Source organism: Henckelia pumila, chromosome 2 (assembly GCF_033568475.1).
Source record: "Henckelia pumila isolate YLH828 chromosome 2, ASM3356847v2, whole genome shotgun sequence".
NCBI lineage: Eukaryota > Viridiplantae > Streptophyta > Magnoliopsida > Lamiales > Gesneriaceae > Henckelia > Henckelia pumila.
The window spans coordinates 101,576,627-101,595,616 of record NC_133121.1 but is presented as its reverse complement, the minus strand read 5'-3'; the positions used below and the strand labels follow the sequence as shown (position 1 = coordinate 101,595,616).

At 36.6% G+C, this 18,990-nt stretch overlaps 2 protein-coding genes across 4 annotated transcripts; one reads left to right on the top strand and one right to left on the bottom strand.

Moving 5' to 3' along the window:
- The first annotated feature begins 223 nt into the window (after positions 1–223).
- Positions 224–8,151, top strand: LOC140882152 (probable sodium/metabolite cotransporter BASS4, chloroplastic). Of its 2 annotated transcripts, XM_073287950.1 has the most exons (14): positions 224–430; positions 512–608; positions 1,199–1,306; positions 1,394–1,461; positions 1,799–1,877; positions 2,938–2,996; positions 3,098–3,166; positions 3,266–3,379; positions 4,464–4,485; positions 5,885–5,952; positions 7,116–7,201; positions 7,412–7,538; positions 7,721–7,822; positions 7,904–8,151. In XM_073287950.1, exons 1-14 carry the CDS (start codon positions 236–238, stop codon positions 7,976–7,978), a joined length of 1,269 nt encoding a protein of 422 aa, XP_073144051.1. In that variant the 5' UTR covers positions 224–235; the 3' UTR covers positions 7,979–8,151. The 2 variants fall into 2 exon arrangements, with proteins under 2 accessions (XP_073144051.1, XP_073144050.1); XM_073287949.1 differs by having other exon boundaries at positions 224–608.
- A 450-nt stretch (positions 8,152–8,601) lies between these two features.
- Positions 8,602–16,782, bottom strand: LOC140881137 (uncharacterized). 2 transcript variants are annotated; one of them, XM_073286200.1, is made up of 10 exons: positions 16,338–16,782; positions 15,473–15,507; positions 14,435–14,550; positions 13,486–13,681; positions 13,217–13,322; positions 13,016–13,113; positions 12,837–12,932; positions 12,136–12,744; positions 11,434–11,855; positions 8,602–10,541 (listed from the first exon to the last, which is right to left on the bottom strand). In XM_073286200.1, the coding sequence occupies exons 1-10, from the start codon at positions 16,624–16,626 to the stop codon at positions 8,993–8,995; spliced, it is 3,516 nt and encodes a 1,171-aa protein (XP_073142301.1). In that variant the 5' UTR covers positions 16,627–16,782; the 3' UTR covers positions 8,602–8,992. The 2 variants fall into 2 exon arrangements, with proteins under 2 accessions (XP_073142301.1, XP_073142300.1); XM_073286199.1 differs by having other exon boundaries at positions 8,603–10,541; positions 15,461–15,507.
- Between the last annotated feature and the right edge of the window lie 2,208 nt (positions 16,783–18,990).

Sequence of the window (18,990 nt, the reverse complement as noted above, 5' to 3'; positions counted from 1 at the left end):
AATTTCAAATATATAAGTTTGTAATGTAAAATTTTTTCCATTTTTGGGAGAATTTAAAAAATGACCTTGTCAATCAAATTTTTTGATTTATGACCTTTTTTTCAAAAAAAATTTACAAAATGACTTTCAAATACAAAGAAAATGAAAAAACAAAACAAAAAAAATGGTTAAACGAAAGTTATTTAATTAAATAAATACTCCAAAAAATTTGTGTCACCCGTTTTTGGCATCCACGATGCCGGGGGCAATCCAATGCTTAACCATCCGCCCTCCCGTCGCCGGAACTTCGACTTCCCGCCACCGGAATCGTCTTCATCCGGTTGCACATTCCCAAATCTCCGGCCGCAAGTCGAGCGCCACGCCTCTTACTTGGAAGCGCATTTCAGTTACAAGAACACCGAGTATTGGAGCTGCAGTAAAATGCCGTCAGGTTTTCCGGCTCTTCATCTATTTCAATTTGATCGATTTTACATATAGCGTAGCATACGAATTGGAACTGTGGGAAATTCAGGGAGACGGCAATGGAGAACACGGATTGCCGCAAGTATCGAGTTCGAATCGGAGTAAACCGCTGGCGAAGTTTGTTACCGATAATTTTCTGCCGTTAGGTACGCTGGACGTGGATAGATACTGCAAGATGGATTATTTCATCGTCTTCTTTTGATTCTCCTATTCAGAACCGTACATACATGCACATAAATGCGTTGTGCTAGTGCTGCTAGTCATTACCATATCTCACCTTTTAGTTCTTTTTTTTTATTTTTTTTCTTTTCTTTTCCTTTTTTCCTGTTTGGGGGTTTGAAACCACTATGTTTCTGAGGAGGAAAAAAAAAAGGATTTAACTTAAACGCGTCATTCTTGCAACTATTTTGGGAAGAAAGTTCGTGTTCTCGTGTGTGTGGAAAATCTAAAACAGTCTTAACGATTTCTTTTAATGCAATTAGTGGATTTTTGGGAGCGGTGGATCAGCATCTGCCTTCCTCCTCGCTGTGCTCATGCTTGATTATTGAGTTTTATCCATAAAACAAAATTCAATCTTTATTTATTTATTTTTGCATGAAAATGATATTGTTTCGGTTTCCTTTATTTTTACTTATTTGGCTTTAGTTCATCGAGGGGCTGACTTTGGTTTGCAAGATCCATGTTCCAATATAAAATATTAGACTTATACAATATGTGAATTATATATCTCATGCAGCACTTGTCTCTGGAGTAGTGTTGGGGTTTGCAAATCCAAGCCTTGGTTGTCTTGCTGATACGTACTATTTATCTAAAGTTAGCACTTTCGGAATATATCTTATATCAGGTGAGGCTTTGCCATGTATTCATGTTATTTTATAATTATTTGCTATTACTTGGTTGGTTAGGTGTTTCTATCGTTTCTGTTTTATAGGATTAACACTGCACAATGCTGAAATCAGTGCTGCTGTTGAAGCATGGCAAGTTGGACTCTTTGGGGTGGTATGACCTTAAATTCTTATTCACGTCTTTCTTTCCTTTTCAAAGCCTTCTTGATTTGGCCCCGACCGTGTGTACTTGAAACTATCCCTTTATTCATTCTCCCGGAAAGTTGGCGATTAACTGTATAATTTTGAAAATTCCTTTCTCGTGCATCTACAAATAATGTTGTGCGGTTGAAAACCCTTCGACTTTTCACAGCCTCAAAGTTTGTGTTCTTCTAGACCTGCACCTTCTGAAAAAGTTACTTCTATGTGAATATGTTGTTTTGAGTTTCATTGTCATATACAAGGTTGCACGCAGAAACCCGATGAGAGACTAACTTTGCACCCTTATACAGGTGTTCATTTTATTTCTCAGTCCACTATTTTCAAAGATCATCCTGCAGCTCAAGCTCCAACCTCAGGAATTTGTCACAGGTTTGAAAATTAGACTTGCTTTGATGTTGCCAAGTGTTTTTTGGATCAAAGTGGGAAATTCCTAATGGCGATTAGACCTTGCTTTCTCTTCTTGGAAGTACAAGAAGTTTAAGGGAGGTTGCATGCCATGTCGTAGAAGATGGATTATAATATTTTAAAACCTACTATTTTTCTGCTCCATATCGATCCATACAATTTTAAATCATTTAAAGTGTGCACCAAACCTCAGATTATGAGTTGCTCTTGTTAGTTTCCAGATACAGATGAATTTATTTCGATTAATTTTTCTTCCTATTTGAAATTTGTGTTTCTTGTTCCAAGCTCTATTTCTTTGTTCTTAAAAAAGGGAATAGAAATTAGATCTAATAAATGTCTATCACTCTATTGTCCATCTTCTCGTGCAACAAATATTGTTGTCCATTATGCAGTAGTCAGTATACTCAAATTATTGCATTACCCTTTTCCTGTGCTTTGGAGATATGCTTAATTAGATGCTTTCTATGTGATGAACTTATCATTATCGCATCATCGTGATTTCTTACTAATGCAAGCAGAATCGTCTTAATCCTCTTTGTCCAATAGTGTTTGTACATATTCTGGGGTTTGATCTGTTATGACAGTTGAACTTCAGTTGCAACCTCTTTCCAAATGTTGCTTCTTTTCAATCTTTGTGTTATATTCTTTTTGATGTAGATTGCATTACATCTTTTCCATTAATAGTGGATTTTATAAATGTTTTAAATGTTTGTGAAATTGCTAGGCAATCACTTCTTTTGTGTTTTAAGTTGGATTTTTGCGACGGCCTAAGGGGGAATAATTGATCTTTGATCTTATCCTATGTGAAGGGCACGAATGAACGAGAAATACAAAATTATCTCCAGTGATATCAACTAAAAAGATTATAAAATGAACATAAAGAAGCAATTAAATGGAAATGAAAAGATAATTCTGACCTTGCTTTTCTTTTTTGAGTTTAATGATGTTTTTTCGTTAATATTCTTAAAAAGAGAAGTTGAGTTCCCCCTCTTTAATGACCTATGGGGGCTTATGGCTTCTGCAGGAATTGCCATATTTACCTGTATGCCCACAACATTATCTAGTGGAGTGGCACTGACTCGGGTAAAATGATTCCATCAATTTCCAAAATAATCTCCACAATTTCTCAGACCTGAAGAAAGTTGCTGTTGGATTTACTGCTGGTTTGATTTGGTGAAACACAGCTAGCTGGAGGGAACTCTGCTCTTGCCCTTGCAATGACTCTGATATCCAATTTATTAGGAATTTTAATTGTTAGTCATCTCTAAATAATTAAAATTAGTTGTTTTTTAACGCATGCAGTCATAATTACTTGTATACTATGAGAAATGATATTTATTGTTGTTTGTCAGATTCCTTTTTCCATCACGAAATTCATAGCTTCTGGAGTTGGAGTATCAATATCCTCCGGGCAATTGTTGAGAGGCCTGCTTCTTACACTTCTCCTTCCTGTCATATTGGGAAAGGTCAAACTTTATTTTCTTTACGCGTGCTAGGAATTTGTTAATGTCTCTTATTTGTTGAAATTATATCAATATTTTACATTATTATTGTTTTCCTATTTAATAGATTATTTAATTTAATAGTAGGTGAAACGCTGAATGTAGGACACAATATGTCTCTGGCATAGCAAAGGTTAGAAAGATATTTCTTTATAAAATCACGTGGAGCCTCAGATAACTGAGAAGACAGAAACTTACGTTGCTCTGGAGTCATGCAATCAGGAGTCTTTACTTGCTGTTGTTGCTCATTTTTTGTTCATTTTGGTTTTCCAAGATTCTCAGAAATTCCAGTTGATCAAATACAATCAATAAACAACCTAATATTTTATGCTGTGGTAACTTCGTTGTTCTTATGCTAGTTTCTATTACCGCGTCAATGCATGTGCTCGCTTCATGTTCACTGAAGGGATTGGGACCGTGTTTTTGTTTTTGGCTTAGTGTGTTGAGGATTATGACATAGGCATGCATTATCTCTACTGGTCATATGACTCAAATATGTGTCTTTATTCATTGATCAAGTTTCACATCAATATTCTGAAAGGAAAGAATGGTATATAACTGATTTATAACTGAGAGTCACAGCTGTAGGACAGTGGTAGCAATTTGGTGACCGCCACATACAAAGAACAGTGAGAGGAAGAGGAAATGGAAGAAAATCTGTGCTGCTTCTAGAAATTTCTTTCCCACTGCTTCTAGAGAGTGGATAGTGTCCAAGGAGTAGTTAAAAGTGGCTAGTGAATAAGAGTGTTGGTAGATATTTACCCTAGGTTCCTTAACATTTTCGTTCTTTTTTCTTTCTTTATTTTTATTTCAGTATTTCTTGTATGTTAAATGCCATGAACCAATTGAATTGAGGTTTCACTTAAGCACATCCAACGTTGACTTTCTTAGTGAAGGACACATGTACAGAATTGCCATTTTTGTGCCTTTTTAGTCAGCTCAATTACATTGCATCTTTTTTTTGCTCGTAAGGATTATTATACGAATATGATGTGGCTTTAGAAATTTGTTTTGGAATCCGCTTATTTATCTCTCTCTTAATCAACAGATTACTCGAGATTTCTCCAAAGGTAAGATACCAGTACCTGTCTTCAATTAATGTTATGATCGAATGGCCCCATTCCCTTAATTTCTCATTATATTTTATCTATGTTGGTTCCTTTAAAACACATATTTATGTCAATACTCTGGTGTTTTTATATAAGGAATGTTTGCTCGATTTGATGTATTAAGTTAGTGAGTGCAGATTTTTTCAGCTTCATCCCAAGCAGGGTCTTGTCTATGCTACCCCATTCGGGTGCTTGGGGGTCTTGTCTATGCTACCCCATTCGGGTAGTACCCGAATGGGGATCCAACGGCCCAAATTTTTTTTGCATTTGAGATGTTCACGCGAACATCTCAAATGCAAAAAAAAATTGGGCCGTTGGATGCAGCACATGGGCAGTGCCCATGTGCTAGCATAGACAGACCCCCCAAGCAGTACCTTTCTTAACAATAATGATAAATACTCTATATTAACAGCTATAAAATTTTGTTATTGACTGTAATAAATTACAACGACATGATTTCTGATGCGACCACAATATATTTGTCAAAGTAAAACAACAAACAGAAAGAGAAATGACTGAATTAAATTTTTATTGATGGATATGACCCGAAATTACAACTTAAAGATCAGAAAAACTATATACAAGAACGAAGTGAACTCTGTCCCCTGCCCTTAACTCTGTCACTGAGAGAAAACTCCCCAATACAAACTTGCTAAAAAATGAATCTACTTTCTGGATGCCCTCTCCCCCACCCCCACCACATGTTTTTATTCCTCACGCCCCCTTCCCATGTGACTCTCGTAACTAACTCTCCTCTTCTCTTTTATGAACCTTGGGCGTTCTTGTGTATACTTGGTTGATGGGTCTTCTGTCTTGACCTAAAAATATGTTTGGATATTCTTCAGCCATCTCCTTTCCACTCTCAATTTCATACTAACAAATGTGGTAAGCTATTCATATATATTACCTTATTATAAACTCAGATGTGTTCAGCTTCCATGAACTTATTAACCCAAATCTGATTAATTGACTGGTATTCCTCCTGTGTTATTTTGCTTTTCTGAAGAACGGCTTTGAGTTTCTGTGCAGTTAACCTATCAAATAGAAAAAGTTTTGAATGTAGCCTTCCTTTTTTTTTCGGACACAGAATGTAGCCTTTTATGCAATGATGAATGTGCAATCTGAAAAATGTTGCTATCTGACCCTGTTAGTACTCCTTAAAACCTGAACCGTGAACTAAATGTTCATCGAGTCTAGTCTCGTAACCATTTCTTCCAATTTATTATTTGGATCTACCTGATAACTTGCTCTTATAACTTTCAATGCAATCAAGAGGTGCAAGTTGAATAAAAGTCCGTTGCTTTGGACAGTTGTTACAACATCTTAATGTACTTGTTATTGGATTACAAATTTGTTGCAGGAGTGGCAGATTTTGCTGATAGAAATCGCCAGATTTTGGCAATGATTAGTGCAACCCTCTTGGGCTTGGTAAGAGTCAACATCTGATTAATCAGTATCTATTGTTTTTGTCTGATCATTTGTTAGTAAAAGAATTATCAAGAGGTTTGTTTGTTGGCTGCTTTGTGATAAAGAGGCTAGGAGTTGGGGAGGTTGAGGTGTTGGCCCTGTCAAGGGGAGCCCACGTCTGAAAAAGTCCTAAGAGGGAGGAGCAGGATTGTCGCCCCTTTTTCCTACCCTCCTCTGGCTGACCTAAAAATCATTAAACTTTTAGGATGCATGGGATATTGGCATTAACTTGAAGTTTATGATCATGTTCACAATTCACATGCCTTTTTCTGTCATTAAATCAGAAAATCTTAATAGAAAAAGAATACTATTTCTTATAACTTAATTAAAATAATATATTTTCCGGCATCCCTCAAACTTATGCTTAGAGTATTGTATGCTTCAAATTAGACGAGAAATATATAAGAATTTGAATGTTAATCGCTTCATGGAGTTAATGACTTTAGTCATATATGGAATCGTCAGTTCTTACTCCTTGAGCACCAACCTTGTGTTATTGGTTGTACAGAAAGAAATCAACTCCCCAAGAGGCAAGAATATTAATAAATATTTACCCAGACTATACTCTTTCATGAACAGGCTTTAGAAGAGTTGTGGAAAAGATGTTATGTTCCAACCTAATCAACTATATACAATGCTAATCAGTCCTCAAGGAGGATCAATAGTTTTGTTGTGGGTGACTCCAAAGACAACGAAGGATTTGTACGCAGCAGATTTGATGTTCATTGGGCAAAAGAGGGAAAACTCTATGGGAAATTACAATACATTGTGTTTGTTGGAACGTATGGCTAGAAAGAAATCGAAGAATCTTCGAAGACGTAGAAGACTCGATTGAAGAGATTTGGGATAAGATCAAACTGAGAGTAGCAGTGTGGTTACATAGTTTAAATGATTTCCAAGCTTTTGCGATTTCAGATTTGTATAGGGATTGGAGTTTGGTTTTGAATTAGCATAATCTTCATTTTAGACCCCTAGACTAACTCGTGGACCTCTGGTCCACATTTGTATGTAACTTTTAACTTTTTTACCTATTAATAACATGACTTTTGTTTCTGATCAAAAAAAAAAAATTTATATACTTCTGCTTGGAAAATGGTCCCATGTTTGATTTTTTTCTTGTGTAGGTTCCTTGGATGCAAGTCAGCAAGTCAAGATCGTTACTTTTAGTGGTGAAACCAGAAATTTTTCTTGTTGCTGTTGTGCTTGGAGTGTATGTTTCTTCTTCAGCTGTTTTTATTTTTCTTTGAATCCTATTAACATACTAGTAATTTGGTATAATTTTTCTACAATTTGGACCTCTCCCAGGTCGTGTTAGAGCACTTCACATTTTGTGACCTTAGAATTTGTTTTATTGGCTTATCTTGCGTCAGCCAGCTTTGAACTAGCTGCATCAGCTAATAGAATTTCCTAATGCATGCAGGCTTCTACATGGAATTCTATTTGTTTTTAACGCGTTGGTGATACAAGCATTTTCACTTGTTTCTAACGGTAAATCAAGTTTTGCGAAGAAAGAAAATGCCAGTGCTCTTCTCCTAGTTGCGAGTCAGGTGACGTACTACCTCGTGCTTAATATTTTGATGCGAAAGATATTTCGTCCTTGGCATTTTAACAATCTATGGCCAAAGCAGAGTATTTACATTCAACTTTACGATTTGTCGATTCATAATAGACTTTTGTGTAATTATGTTAACTAGAACGGCTATGCATCGTTATGTGCTGTGTATTGTAGAAAACATTGCCTGTCATGGTAGCGGTTGTTGAGCAGCTAGGTGGTTCTCTTGGTGAATCTGGCTTGCTGGTTCTTCCATGTGTTGCAGCTCATTTAAACCAGGTAAGCCATTTACTTACGCGTTGAATATGTTTCTCTCATTCATGGATGCTTCATAAGCATAAATCCGTTATTGTTTTGTAGATTATCATTGATTCATTTTTAGTGGGTCTCTGGAAAGAAAAAGAGGATGCACTTGGCAATAGCAAGGTTGCATAAGATTTGTTTCTTAAACCTCGTGTAAGTTTGATACAAATCGAATTTGTACTTATTTTAGAAACAAACATTGCATTCATTGACGTGTGGAAGAGTGGTAGGGATATGAGAGCTTGCGACTTTAATTTAATGGGATGGCTTGTTTGGTTGTTTATTTTATTTTATGTTATTTTTCATTTTTGGCGAGCATGAGGGGCCATCGTACTTGCCCAACTCCTTATGAACACCTCGCTGCGGTTATAACTATGCCTCTTCTTATTAAATGTATAGTTAGTTTGTCGATCATCATCACGTTACTCACTACATTTTATGTGACTTTCTGTGAATATAGTTTTTTTTTTTGCTGGTAATAACTACGTATGACTTTTAATTACTTAAAAATTATATGACTAATATGAAAGTGCAGGGGTATTTTACGTATCTTTTGATTTGCCATTTATATTCGAAAACAATGAATATTGAAGGTTATTCGGCATTTTTGTTTTTTTAAAGCTATTTGACCACGCTGTCAACTATAATTTATTTCACAAGAATTTCTGATTCGATTAAATAACTTGGTTGTTTATTTCTTCCCGATCCGCATTTTACTTCGTACAAGCATAGCAACAACGCAGTCGGTGAAACCTCAACAACCAACAAAAGATGACCAAAAATAGAGAATGCTACTCTAAAATCAAGAAGTGTTATTTATCAACACTTAGCAAGTGTCCTTTTATGTTACACACGGTAGCAATTAATTATTAATACATAAAAGCATCGTCGAGCACACAACGCCGCCGGCTTCACATTTGAAGCCTTCCCCTCTGACTGATACCTTCGCTCTTCATCAACACCTTTGTCCCTCCAAAACTTCACTACTTGCAAAAAAAATAAACTGCGACAAGGATGGTACCTTTGTTCCAAGAACAAGATTAAGATCTAGAAGATCACATTGAGCTCCAGCAGCTAATATCTTCGCTTGGATATTCATTTGTTAGTGGCAAGTAGCAACCTTTCTGAAAAATACCATGGATGTGTTCACTTCTTCCTGTTCTTATTTCTATTTGCTTTTATAAACTTTCGTGTTGACTTGTCACCACCACCACTGCCCAATGAGAAACTGCCACCAGATCCCTGAAATGGAGATGGGTTCTGTGGAGTAACTTGATTTTGTTGTCCGCCAAACGCGAAGGGATTTGCTGGCGGTGCAACTGTTGATCCAAACACGAAGCCTGAGGGAGATGGAGAGACAGCTGGTTGACCAAATACAGGAATAGAAGGGGCAGAATACTGCACCGGATCCTCAGCCATGCTATCGTCTGTATTCATTTGGTCACCATTTCCAGGAGAAACTGCAGAACTACAAGGTCCGTTCCCAAACATTGGTTGTGTGATATTTGGAGACGGTGTGGGTGAAATCATGGCTGGAGAAGCAGCGCCAAATTGAAAAAAGGGACTGGATGAACTGGTGGTTGAATTAAAAACTGCGGGATTAGCACTTGTAGGAGCGAAGGTAGCTGAAGATGCCCCAAATGAAAATCCCATAAATGGAGAAGTAGAACCAAATACATTAGAAGGGGTGGTATTGGAGCTTAAGAAGTTACTAGCACCATGCTTAAATATATCAGAAGCACCACTGCTGAAAGAGCTAGCAGTGTTGGGGAATGAAGAGGGAACCAAAGAGCTGGCATCAAACTTAAATATCCCAGAAGCGCCACTGCTGAAAGAGCTAGCAGTGTTAGGGACTGAAGTCATAACAGAACTCCCAGCTGATCCGAATAAACTCTTTGCTGGCTCACTAATGGAAGCAACAGCAATGGAATCTGATGAAAAGGGTGAAGAATTAAAGCCAAGAGTTTGGTGCTGAGCAAACTGAGAATTGGATGAGGAAGTGCCAAAAGAAATGCTGCAATTCATATTTGAGGATGGTAGAAATACAGATGAAACAGATTGTGTTGATGTGCTTTGTGAGACAGTTTCAACACCAGACACCAAAAATTTATTGGCACCAGCAAAAGGAGAACGGTGAAGATCATTCGCACTTGAATAACTGGCAGAAGTATCAAGTCCCGAAGCGCCACTTCCAGAGTTGGCAGCAGTGAATGAGGCATAAGCAGAATGCTTTCCACTTGAGGAGACGAAATTTGGTTCTTTCTCAGCTTTGGTTTTCAAATCAACTAATGCTGAATCATTGTCAGTTAATGCTGCTGAAACTGTAGTGGTTGGATCTACAAACGCACCAAATGTGGCCACAGGTTCACCAAAAACTGAAGGTGACACATTTGACCCAAAAAGACTGCCACTGATAGCGGCTGAAGTACTAGTGCCATTCCCATTAGAGCCAAAGCTTGCAATGCTGGTTGAAGGGTTAAATACACCATAGCTAGCTGTGGATATTTGATTGGTATCACAAGACGAAATTGCAGCCAATGATATTGCAGGGGAACTTAAAACAAGTGGTCCATTCAATGCAGTGGAAGATTTTCCATTTGCATCTCCAGCCTTCAGTGGATGCAGAAGACCACTTTGATCCGACTTCGGAATTACCAACTGCGAGCCAGTTGCAGAAGGAAGAACATTAACCAAGCTGCACATGCAGTCACCAAGATTAAAACAATGATAATATGACATGTACTAATGCTAAACTGGACAATAAAGGCCGCTTTATCCTAGTTTTAGCTCAAATATCTAAAGTATATATAAAACTTGAGGCACCTATACTATCTGATTTTGTCCAGCAATGTGACACCACCGTCAAAAGTACACATCCAGCCTATAGAAACATCATTCATTTATAATGTTACAGGACAAATGGGTCGAATTCAAAATTACATTCTCTCCACTGTCATATATTCATCTCCAATTTAAAAGTTATATGAAACATTTATCAACTTCTTTCCACTCCATATATTTTTTATTCCTTATTTTCGTCAGTTTTTCTATTTACGTAGTTTTTATTTATTATGTTACACATGCATCGCATGTGCCTCGATCGCTAGTTTCTAATTAAAAGAACCATACTGTACCAACCAGGTTGTCTATAACGCGGCATCAGTCCCCATAGCCCTAAAAGTTAACCACTTTACCAAAACGGGTATTGCAGTTTATGTGCCAAGTTGAGAATGGCATCATCATTCAATAGAATGATACCTCAATACGGTTACCAGTAAATAAGAGCCAGGCGATGCTAATTCAAAGCTTCAAGCAAGGTTGGCTTACTTCTCCTACAGCGCATCCAGTGTCATGCCCAAAAATGGACACAAACGAGATAAAGATCTCAAACTGAAGTTGGAAAACTCGACGAATGCTTATAGATCATTTGAGCCACTCTCAGCCCGATAATTGTAATTTCAAAAGTCAAGGAAAAAAGCAAATAAAAATAGACATATATAAGCAGGGCACATCCAAATTCCAAGTTATAAAAAGTGCCTGACATGGGCACAGGAAGAAAAGATAATATATTGCTTTCACCGACTAACCTGCTGGAGTTTTCTGATTTCAGGACTGTAATTCCGTTGCTTGATCCAGAAGGCAAAGGGGAAAATTTATCAATAGTCCTAGAGCTGAATTGAGACGAGGGAGGCAAATCCTTGGTTCCCTTTAGTTTTCCAAACAAATCACCTGAATGAGGATTAACTTCAGATTGGATTGCTGCACTTAGAGGAGGAAAAATGGTGCCACCATTTCCTAGTCCAATCATGTGCCCACCAAAAGTGCCACTTTTGGTTGTTTTGTTTGAATTATGACCTGAAGGAATTACAGCTTTTGGCTGATTATTTGCTTTCAGAAGCATGGGTTCTTTGGTAACTAAGGCATCATTGTCAACAAAAGGAATGTCATTTGGTATTTTTCCTTCAGCCAATCGTCCAGATGCAATCTCATAAAAATTGGCACGATCATCCTGAATCATTAAAAAAACCATAAAATAAAGAATCATAATTTCGATTTAATGAATGTAAAAGAGAATGAAACTTAATTATGATTTAAGCTGTCGGAAGGGGGAACATGACAGATTTTAACTAAGGCGGATGAATATGCTGAACGGCAGGATATGCATCAGAAAGAAATTGTACACTTAATTTGAACTGTGAAATAAACATCTCTGATTGCTTCAAATGATACAAAATCGAATGAACCAAACGAAGTAGAATAATTAATGCATAAGTCAAAGAAACACCTACCTCTTGTGCATTCATCCTAAAAGCTCTCTCCTCAAGAGGAGGTTGAGGAATCCCTTTTTTAACAATAGAATGAGCAGTTTCGCTATCAGGCCCAGGAGCTTTCAAGGAGTCCACAACATCATTCTTCACTGCAGTGGACGCATCCTCCATTTTTTGTCCATCTTGAATATTCAGAAGCAACTGCGGAGACACAACATCCTCCTTGATCTTTACAGCTTGTCCGCCAAGCATACTGGATGTCAATCTAAGAGGAGATTTATCCCGCAACTTAATTAACTTGGAATCAGGTGACTTTTCCTTTGGAGTCATCTTTTCAAGATGCTGCAAAATTCTAGCAGCCACCTCACTGGATCTGGAAGGAATATGAGTATAACTTGCACTTGGGTTGCTGTCATCCTGATTCTCCCCAACAGTGTGTGAGACACTACGTTTAACAATTAAAGGTAGCTTCTGTTTTGAAGAAACAAGCACAGAACCAGAACCGCTTTCCATTCCACTGGCAGTAACAGAAGTTTTAGAAGCTAATAGGTTAGGTTTCTGTCTGATTCTCCGAATTAGACCAACAGATCCAAGATCATCATCTAATACTGAATTCTTCCGCTTTAAGGCCTGATATACAATATTGATAACTTTATAAATATAAATACTAAACTCAAACAGTCTTAACTCCCGAATTCACATAATTACACGTCCATGCATACCAAGGGTTTAGACTCAAATTTTTCATTCTGCTCCACTAGCGAATTATATGATGACACTGATGACCCAGCATTACCAATATTAGTTAATCGAATTCCCTGAAATGACCATAACACGGGGAAAATGAACTCCAGAAAACAAAATACTACTTTTGCAGATAACAATAGTAAAATATATGAACCTTTTGGATAGAATGTGGATGATTTCTAGAATATGGGGTGCGGGCCATGCTGTAAATAGCCAGTCTTCCTCGAGACTCCGGCGTTACAAAACCATTCTCTGAAACACCAAAACAAGTAGGAGATAACATCATCAATCAGATGTTCAGTGATTTGGTAAAAAAAAAATTGAACATTACAAACCAATCATGTATAGTACCCACCTGATAAACTTCGCGTTCCTAACATTGACGGTGATAATTTGGAAGGTCTACTTCCCATGTAAGCTTTGGCTAGTTCAGCAGGAGAAGGCAGATCATCATCAATGACCTAGAGGGATTCATATCATAAAACTTTTCTACCTTGAAAACATGAAGATAATTGATAGAAGCTACAAACTTCATCGATAAAAAACATAGATATAAGATATCGTGCACTGTGCGTCTTTGCCCAAATAAGAATATGAATAGTGAAGTGTCCATCTTAATCTTACTCTAGAATTAATAATCGGAGTTGACATAACTCCTTGAGATCTATCTCCCTTATTTATGTTTTCTTCCAATGGACGACTGGCAATCGGATGCCTTCCAGAATCTAATACCACCTTCTCGGTTCTTTGACCTTCGGATCTGATAGAAGATTCTACAGCCCTTGATTGCAATAGTTCTATCAAATGGTCAACCTCAGACCTGCGAAAACAAAGTCATACACCAAGATATTTTGCAAAACTTCAAACAGTTCAAACTAAATAGGGAGGATGACTTAAACACTTTTATAGTATACTATATCAGAAGAAAATTGAATCATAGGGTGATCCCACCTGAAATAATATAAATTTAAATATTCAATTCACAAACAAAGACGATTCTATCGACTGATTCCTCCACTATGAAAATTGAACATTTAAGCTACACTGCAGACATATATATTATGACAAGCAACATCAACGATTGCCATTTCACTTTAATATACCAACAGTTTCCAAGTTAGGGGATCACGGTAATACGATAACTGTTGAATTTCAAGGCAAAATTCAGCTAAACTAGGAAATTTGAGAAATTACAACCCCATCCCACATACGCAAAAAAAAATGTCATGTTGCAAAAATAATAAACAACTAGCAAAACTAGCCAGTATAGCAGACACGGCATCTGCAACCGATAGAAGAAGTTTGGGATTTTTTAGAAAAAAAAAATGGAGAAATGAAGGAATGCATAAGATAAAGAAAACTGCTAGAAACAGAAGTGTTTACATAAATAACTGGTGCGAGAAAAAAGTAACATATGCAAATGCAATCTTGCGGCAATCAGTACACATTTCACCATGAACAACTTTCACAGCCTAGAATGCAGCTTCAAATAGTTTGAACTAGCAAGTAAATATTCCTTAATCGTATGGAACAGAAATATATGTTCATAAATGAGAAGAAATTAAAACTTTACCTGCTGAAGGTCTTCTGGTTCAGCAGTTGCTCGAGTTCAGAGATCCCACTGCCACTTGAACTATTTAAAGGCTGGGTGAATTCACCGCCTTCAGGCTTTTGTGCACCACTTTGATCCTTCAATAATCGGACAAAATTTATTATAGCCAACATCAGATTTAAATACCAAGAAAACAATCATCATATGTAGAATAGATTGGACTAAATAAGTACTTGGAAAATAGTTAGTTGCTGGTGACAACTGACATTCAATTATACATGTGCATTTGAACGTATTAATAATAGTTGAGCGCAATAGGAACTACTTCTCCTACTAAATTATGCTGCATTTTAGCATGGAATCAAATGCATATGTTTAAATGTAGCTTTGTAGGTCTAGATACCCTGAACAATATATGTCGAAGACCTGGATCATTGGAAGTCAGAAGCCACCAAGCACTAGATGCTTCAGATATTTCAATGCCAATTTCCGTGAAATGTAAACTTAGATGCTTTGGACACGTGAATTTTGTATAACTGGATAATTAACTGTCTTACTATTCTACAATAAATTCCTGACCCTGACATAGAATCCCTTCACATTTTCCATAATTGTCATCTAGTCAGCACAGCAATGCGCAGAAACTCCATCGAAAGAAATAAATAACAAAAATTTCCTAATACTCATCCTGTCTAGCAGAACTTATCCTATAAACCTATAATAGCAAAAAGGTATATTTAAAACTATCAGTGGTGGCCCTTAAAAAAAACAGTGATGGGGAGCTGAGGCCTGAGAGACACACTGTTCTTTATATTCATATTCTCTGTCTTTACAAAATTTATCATCTCGTCATATAAATATATATTAGTAGTAACCTAGAAAATTCGTTCACGTGAAGGAAAAGATAGCGATATGACAAAAATCTCCAATATATAATTAAAAGAGATGGTTTAATTGTTTAAAGTACACATCAAATATGCAAATCAGAAAAATACAAACAAGATGCCATAAAAAATAAAGCTTAAAATAAAAATACTTAAAACTTACATTAGAAACTACCTCATGAGGCTCAGCGATCAAGTCACCATTTACCTCTGTTTACATAACAAAATAAATTAAATCAGTCAAGTGCATCCTGCATCATGTTGAACAGATGGCAATAGCAAATTACCAAATCGGTGATCTATTTTTGAAGTTCAAAAACTTTTGATTTGAAGGCCAACTTTATATTTATGATTTTTATACCTTAATGTCATACAATTTATGTGTCTATTAATATAAAATATTAACAGTGGCTGTATATCATGTAACACATTAAAGAGATTGGAGTAAAGACCCAAACCTCATGGAAATTGCCATACTACCATTAAATGACCACAAACAACACAGAAAAAGGTATACAAATTCTTTTTCCTCTGAAACAGAGTAATATGGCAACTTAAACTAAGACTGGATTCCTCTTTCAAATATTACACAAAAAAAAAAAAGAAGGAACTAAAAAACTATATTAATCAACAAGAATAAATCTTTAGGATACCTAAAAAAAATATGCCATTATACACCGATCAAAGGCAACCTCCATGGAAAATGCGTGTGTTAAACTGGCAATGAGAAGAATAAAGAGAGAGAGAGAGAGAGAGAGAGAGAGAGAGAGAGAGAGAGAGAGAGAGAGAGAGAGAGTGTGTGTGTGTATGTGTGTGTGTGTGTGTGTGTGCGTTCCAATGGCATGTTCTTTAACAAAAAAAACTATACAGGCATTCATAAGTCAAATACACTTGGTAATTGCATAAGACGCTGATGAAAACACACAACAAAAGCCCCCCAAACCAAACAATTCCCAACAAACCAAACCTCGGCTAGTGAAACAAGCTAAACAAAGGAAAACATAAACATCGGCTAAACAAACACACAATCGACATAGAACCTGTAGGCTGCGGAGGCGTCGGAGGGAGGCGCTTGCGAAAAACTGAGGCTAAGAAGCGGTGGGCACCGTAGTTTATAAGCTTGGATGCAGGGTCCACCACAAGCTTCGCGAACAGGCTACCACTATCGTTTCTACCTTTGTTATGACTATCAATTCCTCGCACAGGGGCGGGGGGCCGATCGTAAGGCGTAGTTGGGCGGTGCCCTCTACGAAAAGTAATTTTACGAAACTTACCCCCGGCACCGGAAGTGGCGGCGGCTGTGGCTTCGCCTTCGCCTGATGTTGCCATTTGATTATTGAAGCACGCGGAGTGCAGGAAATAGAGAGGAAAAGAGTGTTGCAAGGAAAGGAAAGAGGGAGAGGGAAATTGAAGGCCGATTTTAGGGTTTTAAATTTGGGGAAAGAGCGGTGGTCTGGTGGTCGCTCCCTAATTTTGATTTTTGAAAGTGGGATTCTTTCCAAATAACTAACTTTTGGGAGTGGAATGCATTCAAAGTAATTAAATTATTATTAATTAATATTATTAAATTTAAAAAAAAATATGTATGTATTTTATTTTAATTAAAATATATGGTAATATTTTGATTTGAAAATTAAAATTTTATCGTTTATAGATGATTATTCAATTGTAACAACTGTATAAACACATCATGTCATGTTTGAATAAAAAAAACAGACTGTCATCTCCAACTTAAGAGGATTAAATATGTTTTTATAATATAAAATGACAAAAATCATGTGTGAAAATCATGTTGGTCCCGATAGAATCCTACATTGATTAAAAACAACGTGCATAGGAATTTCAAAGTTAAATCCATGGGTCACTTGTGAAGTTTGGGTTTCTAATTTGGGAACTGTAAAACACCACAAGTGTTAGGGGTGGGTATAATTTGATTAAAAACGAAAAAACCAGCCGAACCAAAAAATTCGGTTTATTTGGTTCGATTTTTCGGTCGGTTTCGGTTTTAAAATATATGAAAATCAATTTTTCGGTTTAGTTTTCGGTTTTATGCCTCGAAAGAATCGAACCGGCCGAATTTTGATTTTGAAAAAATTATGGATATTGACCATTGGGCCTTACAAATGAGCCTTTTTTTATCACTTCTATGTTTTTTTTCTTACAAGATGTAAGCCTATTTTAATTAAATATGATTTTTATGGAACTTAATAGTGGTTTTATTGTTTTAATTGAAGTTCATATTGTTAATTCTAATGGAATAATTTATGTTTTATTGTTATTAGTTCTCTATTATGTATTACATGCATCAAGTGAGATATCATTTTAGTTCTTAAAAGATTTTTAGTATTAACCTTTTTATATTTTGGCTTTTATTTTATTTTTAAATCCAAAATTATTTTAAACAATGCATAATTTTCTTTGTCCCTAAACTAATATTTGCAGTCGTGCAAAATAAATTTAATTCATTACATAAATCGTATAAAACCAACCAAAAAATGGGACCGTATCACAAAAAAAACGAACCGAACCGTAACAAAATGGTTCGGTTTCGGACCAAAGATTTTGAAAAGCAAACCAAAAAAACCGAACCGTAATAGAGTAAAACCGAACCAAGCCGACCGATGCCCACCCCTAACAAGTGTCTGTTCCAAAATTTTTATTTTTTTTTAAAAAAAAAAACACACACACGCACGTGAATGTAGTGAAATTTTATGATCCACCGGATGTGTTATATCTAGTGAGATATAGTTCAACATATCATATGAGTATTACTTTAATCATTTATTTGGTGTGTGATAACTCGCATATTTATGTGTGTGTGTGTGTGTGTATATATATATATATATATATATATATATATATATATATAGTTACGTTCCACTGCACCCCTTGTGCAGGGAAACTTGGGAGCCTTCCCATGTGGCGCCCAATTGTGTATTATTTTTTTTTTAAAATGTCAAGTGGGCTGACCTTTTTTTATCTCCTAAAAGGCTTCTTCTCAGATCCCCAAACATCGCGATTCCATTTTCTCCTCGAGCTTCTTCAACAAATGGAATCCCCGATGGCGCTCATCTCCGCCGTGGAACGGCCACATCTCCGCCGTCGCTAAGGTTCTTCTTCCTCTAAGATAGGCGATTATATCGCAAGCCTTTTTTTCTCTTCTCACGTTTACAAATTTTGCGATTTTCAGAACCCTCCAACGCCCAACATTTATCCCTTATGCCGCCCAATCGCGCCGTGGAACAAGCGCAGATCAGCCGCCGCGCATCTCACATCTGAAAATCGGGTATTTGGTTTTAAGATTAGTTCATATTTCTGTTGTGTGGGGCTCCTTTGAGGGTTTCTTCTACTCATTCAATTGCGGTAGATGGTAAGGGGGAAATGTCCATTCTGACTTGTTTGTAATGTCATTTCAATTGTGTATAGCTAACGGCTTTACATTTCTTGCACTGAGAACTTCATTTTTCCTTTTTCTTTTTTTTTTAAAACATTGCTCATCTTCGTTCTGCATTAGTGTTGTTTAAAAATTTCTGCGTGTGTTTGATTTGTTTGAATGCGATTCTGGAACATCCCTTTTGATGTTGTTTCCTCTTGAAATCAAGAGATTTTATTTCGAATTGTTTTCATTCTTCGTTCCCTTCTGATAGACCATCTCTCAGATTAATTAATAGATAGTAGAACAGGGGAACAATT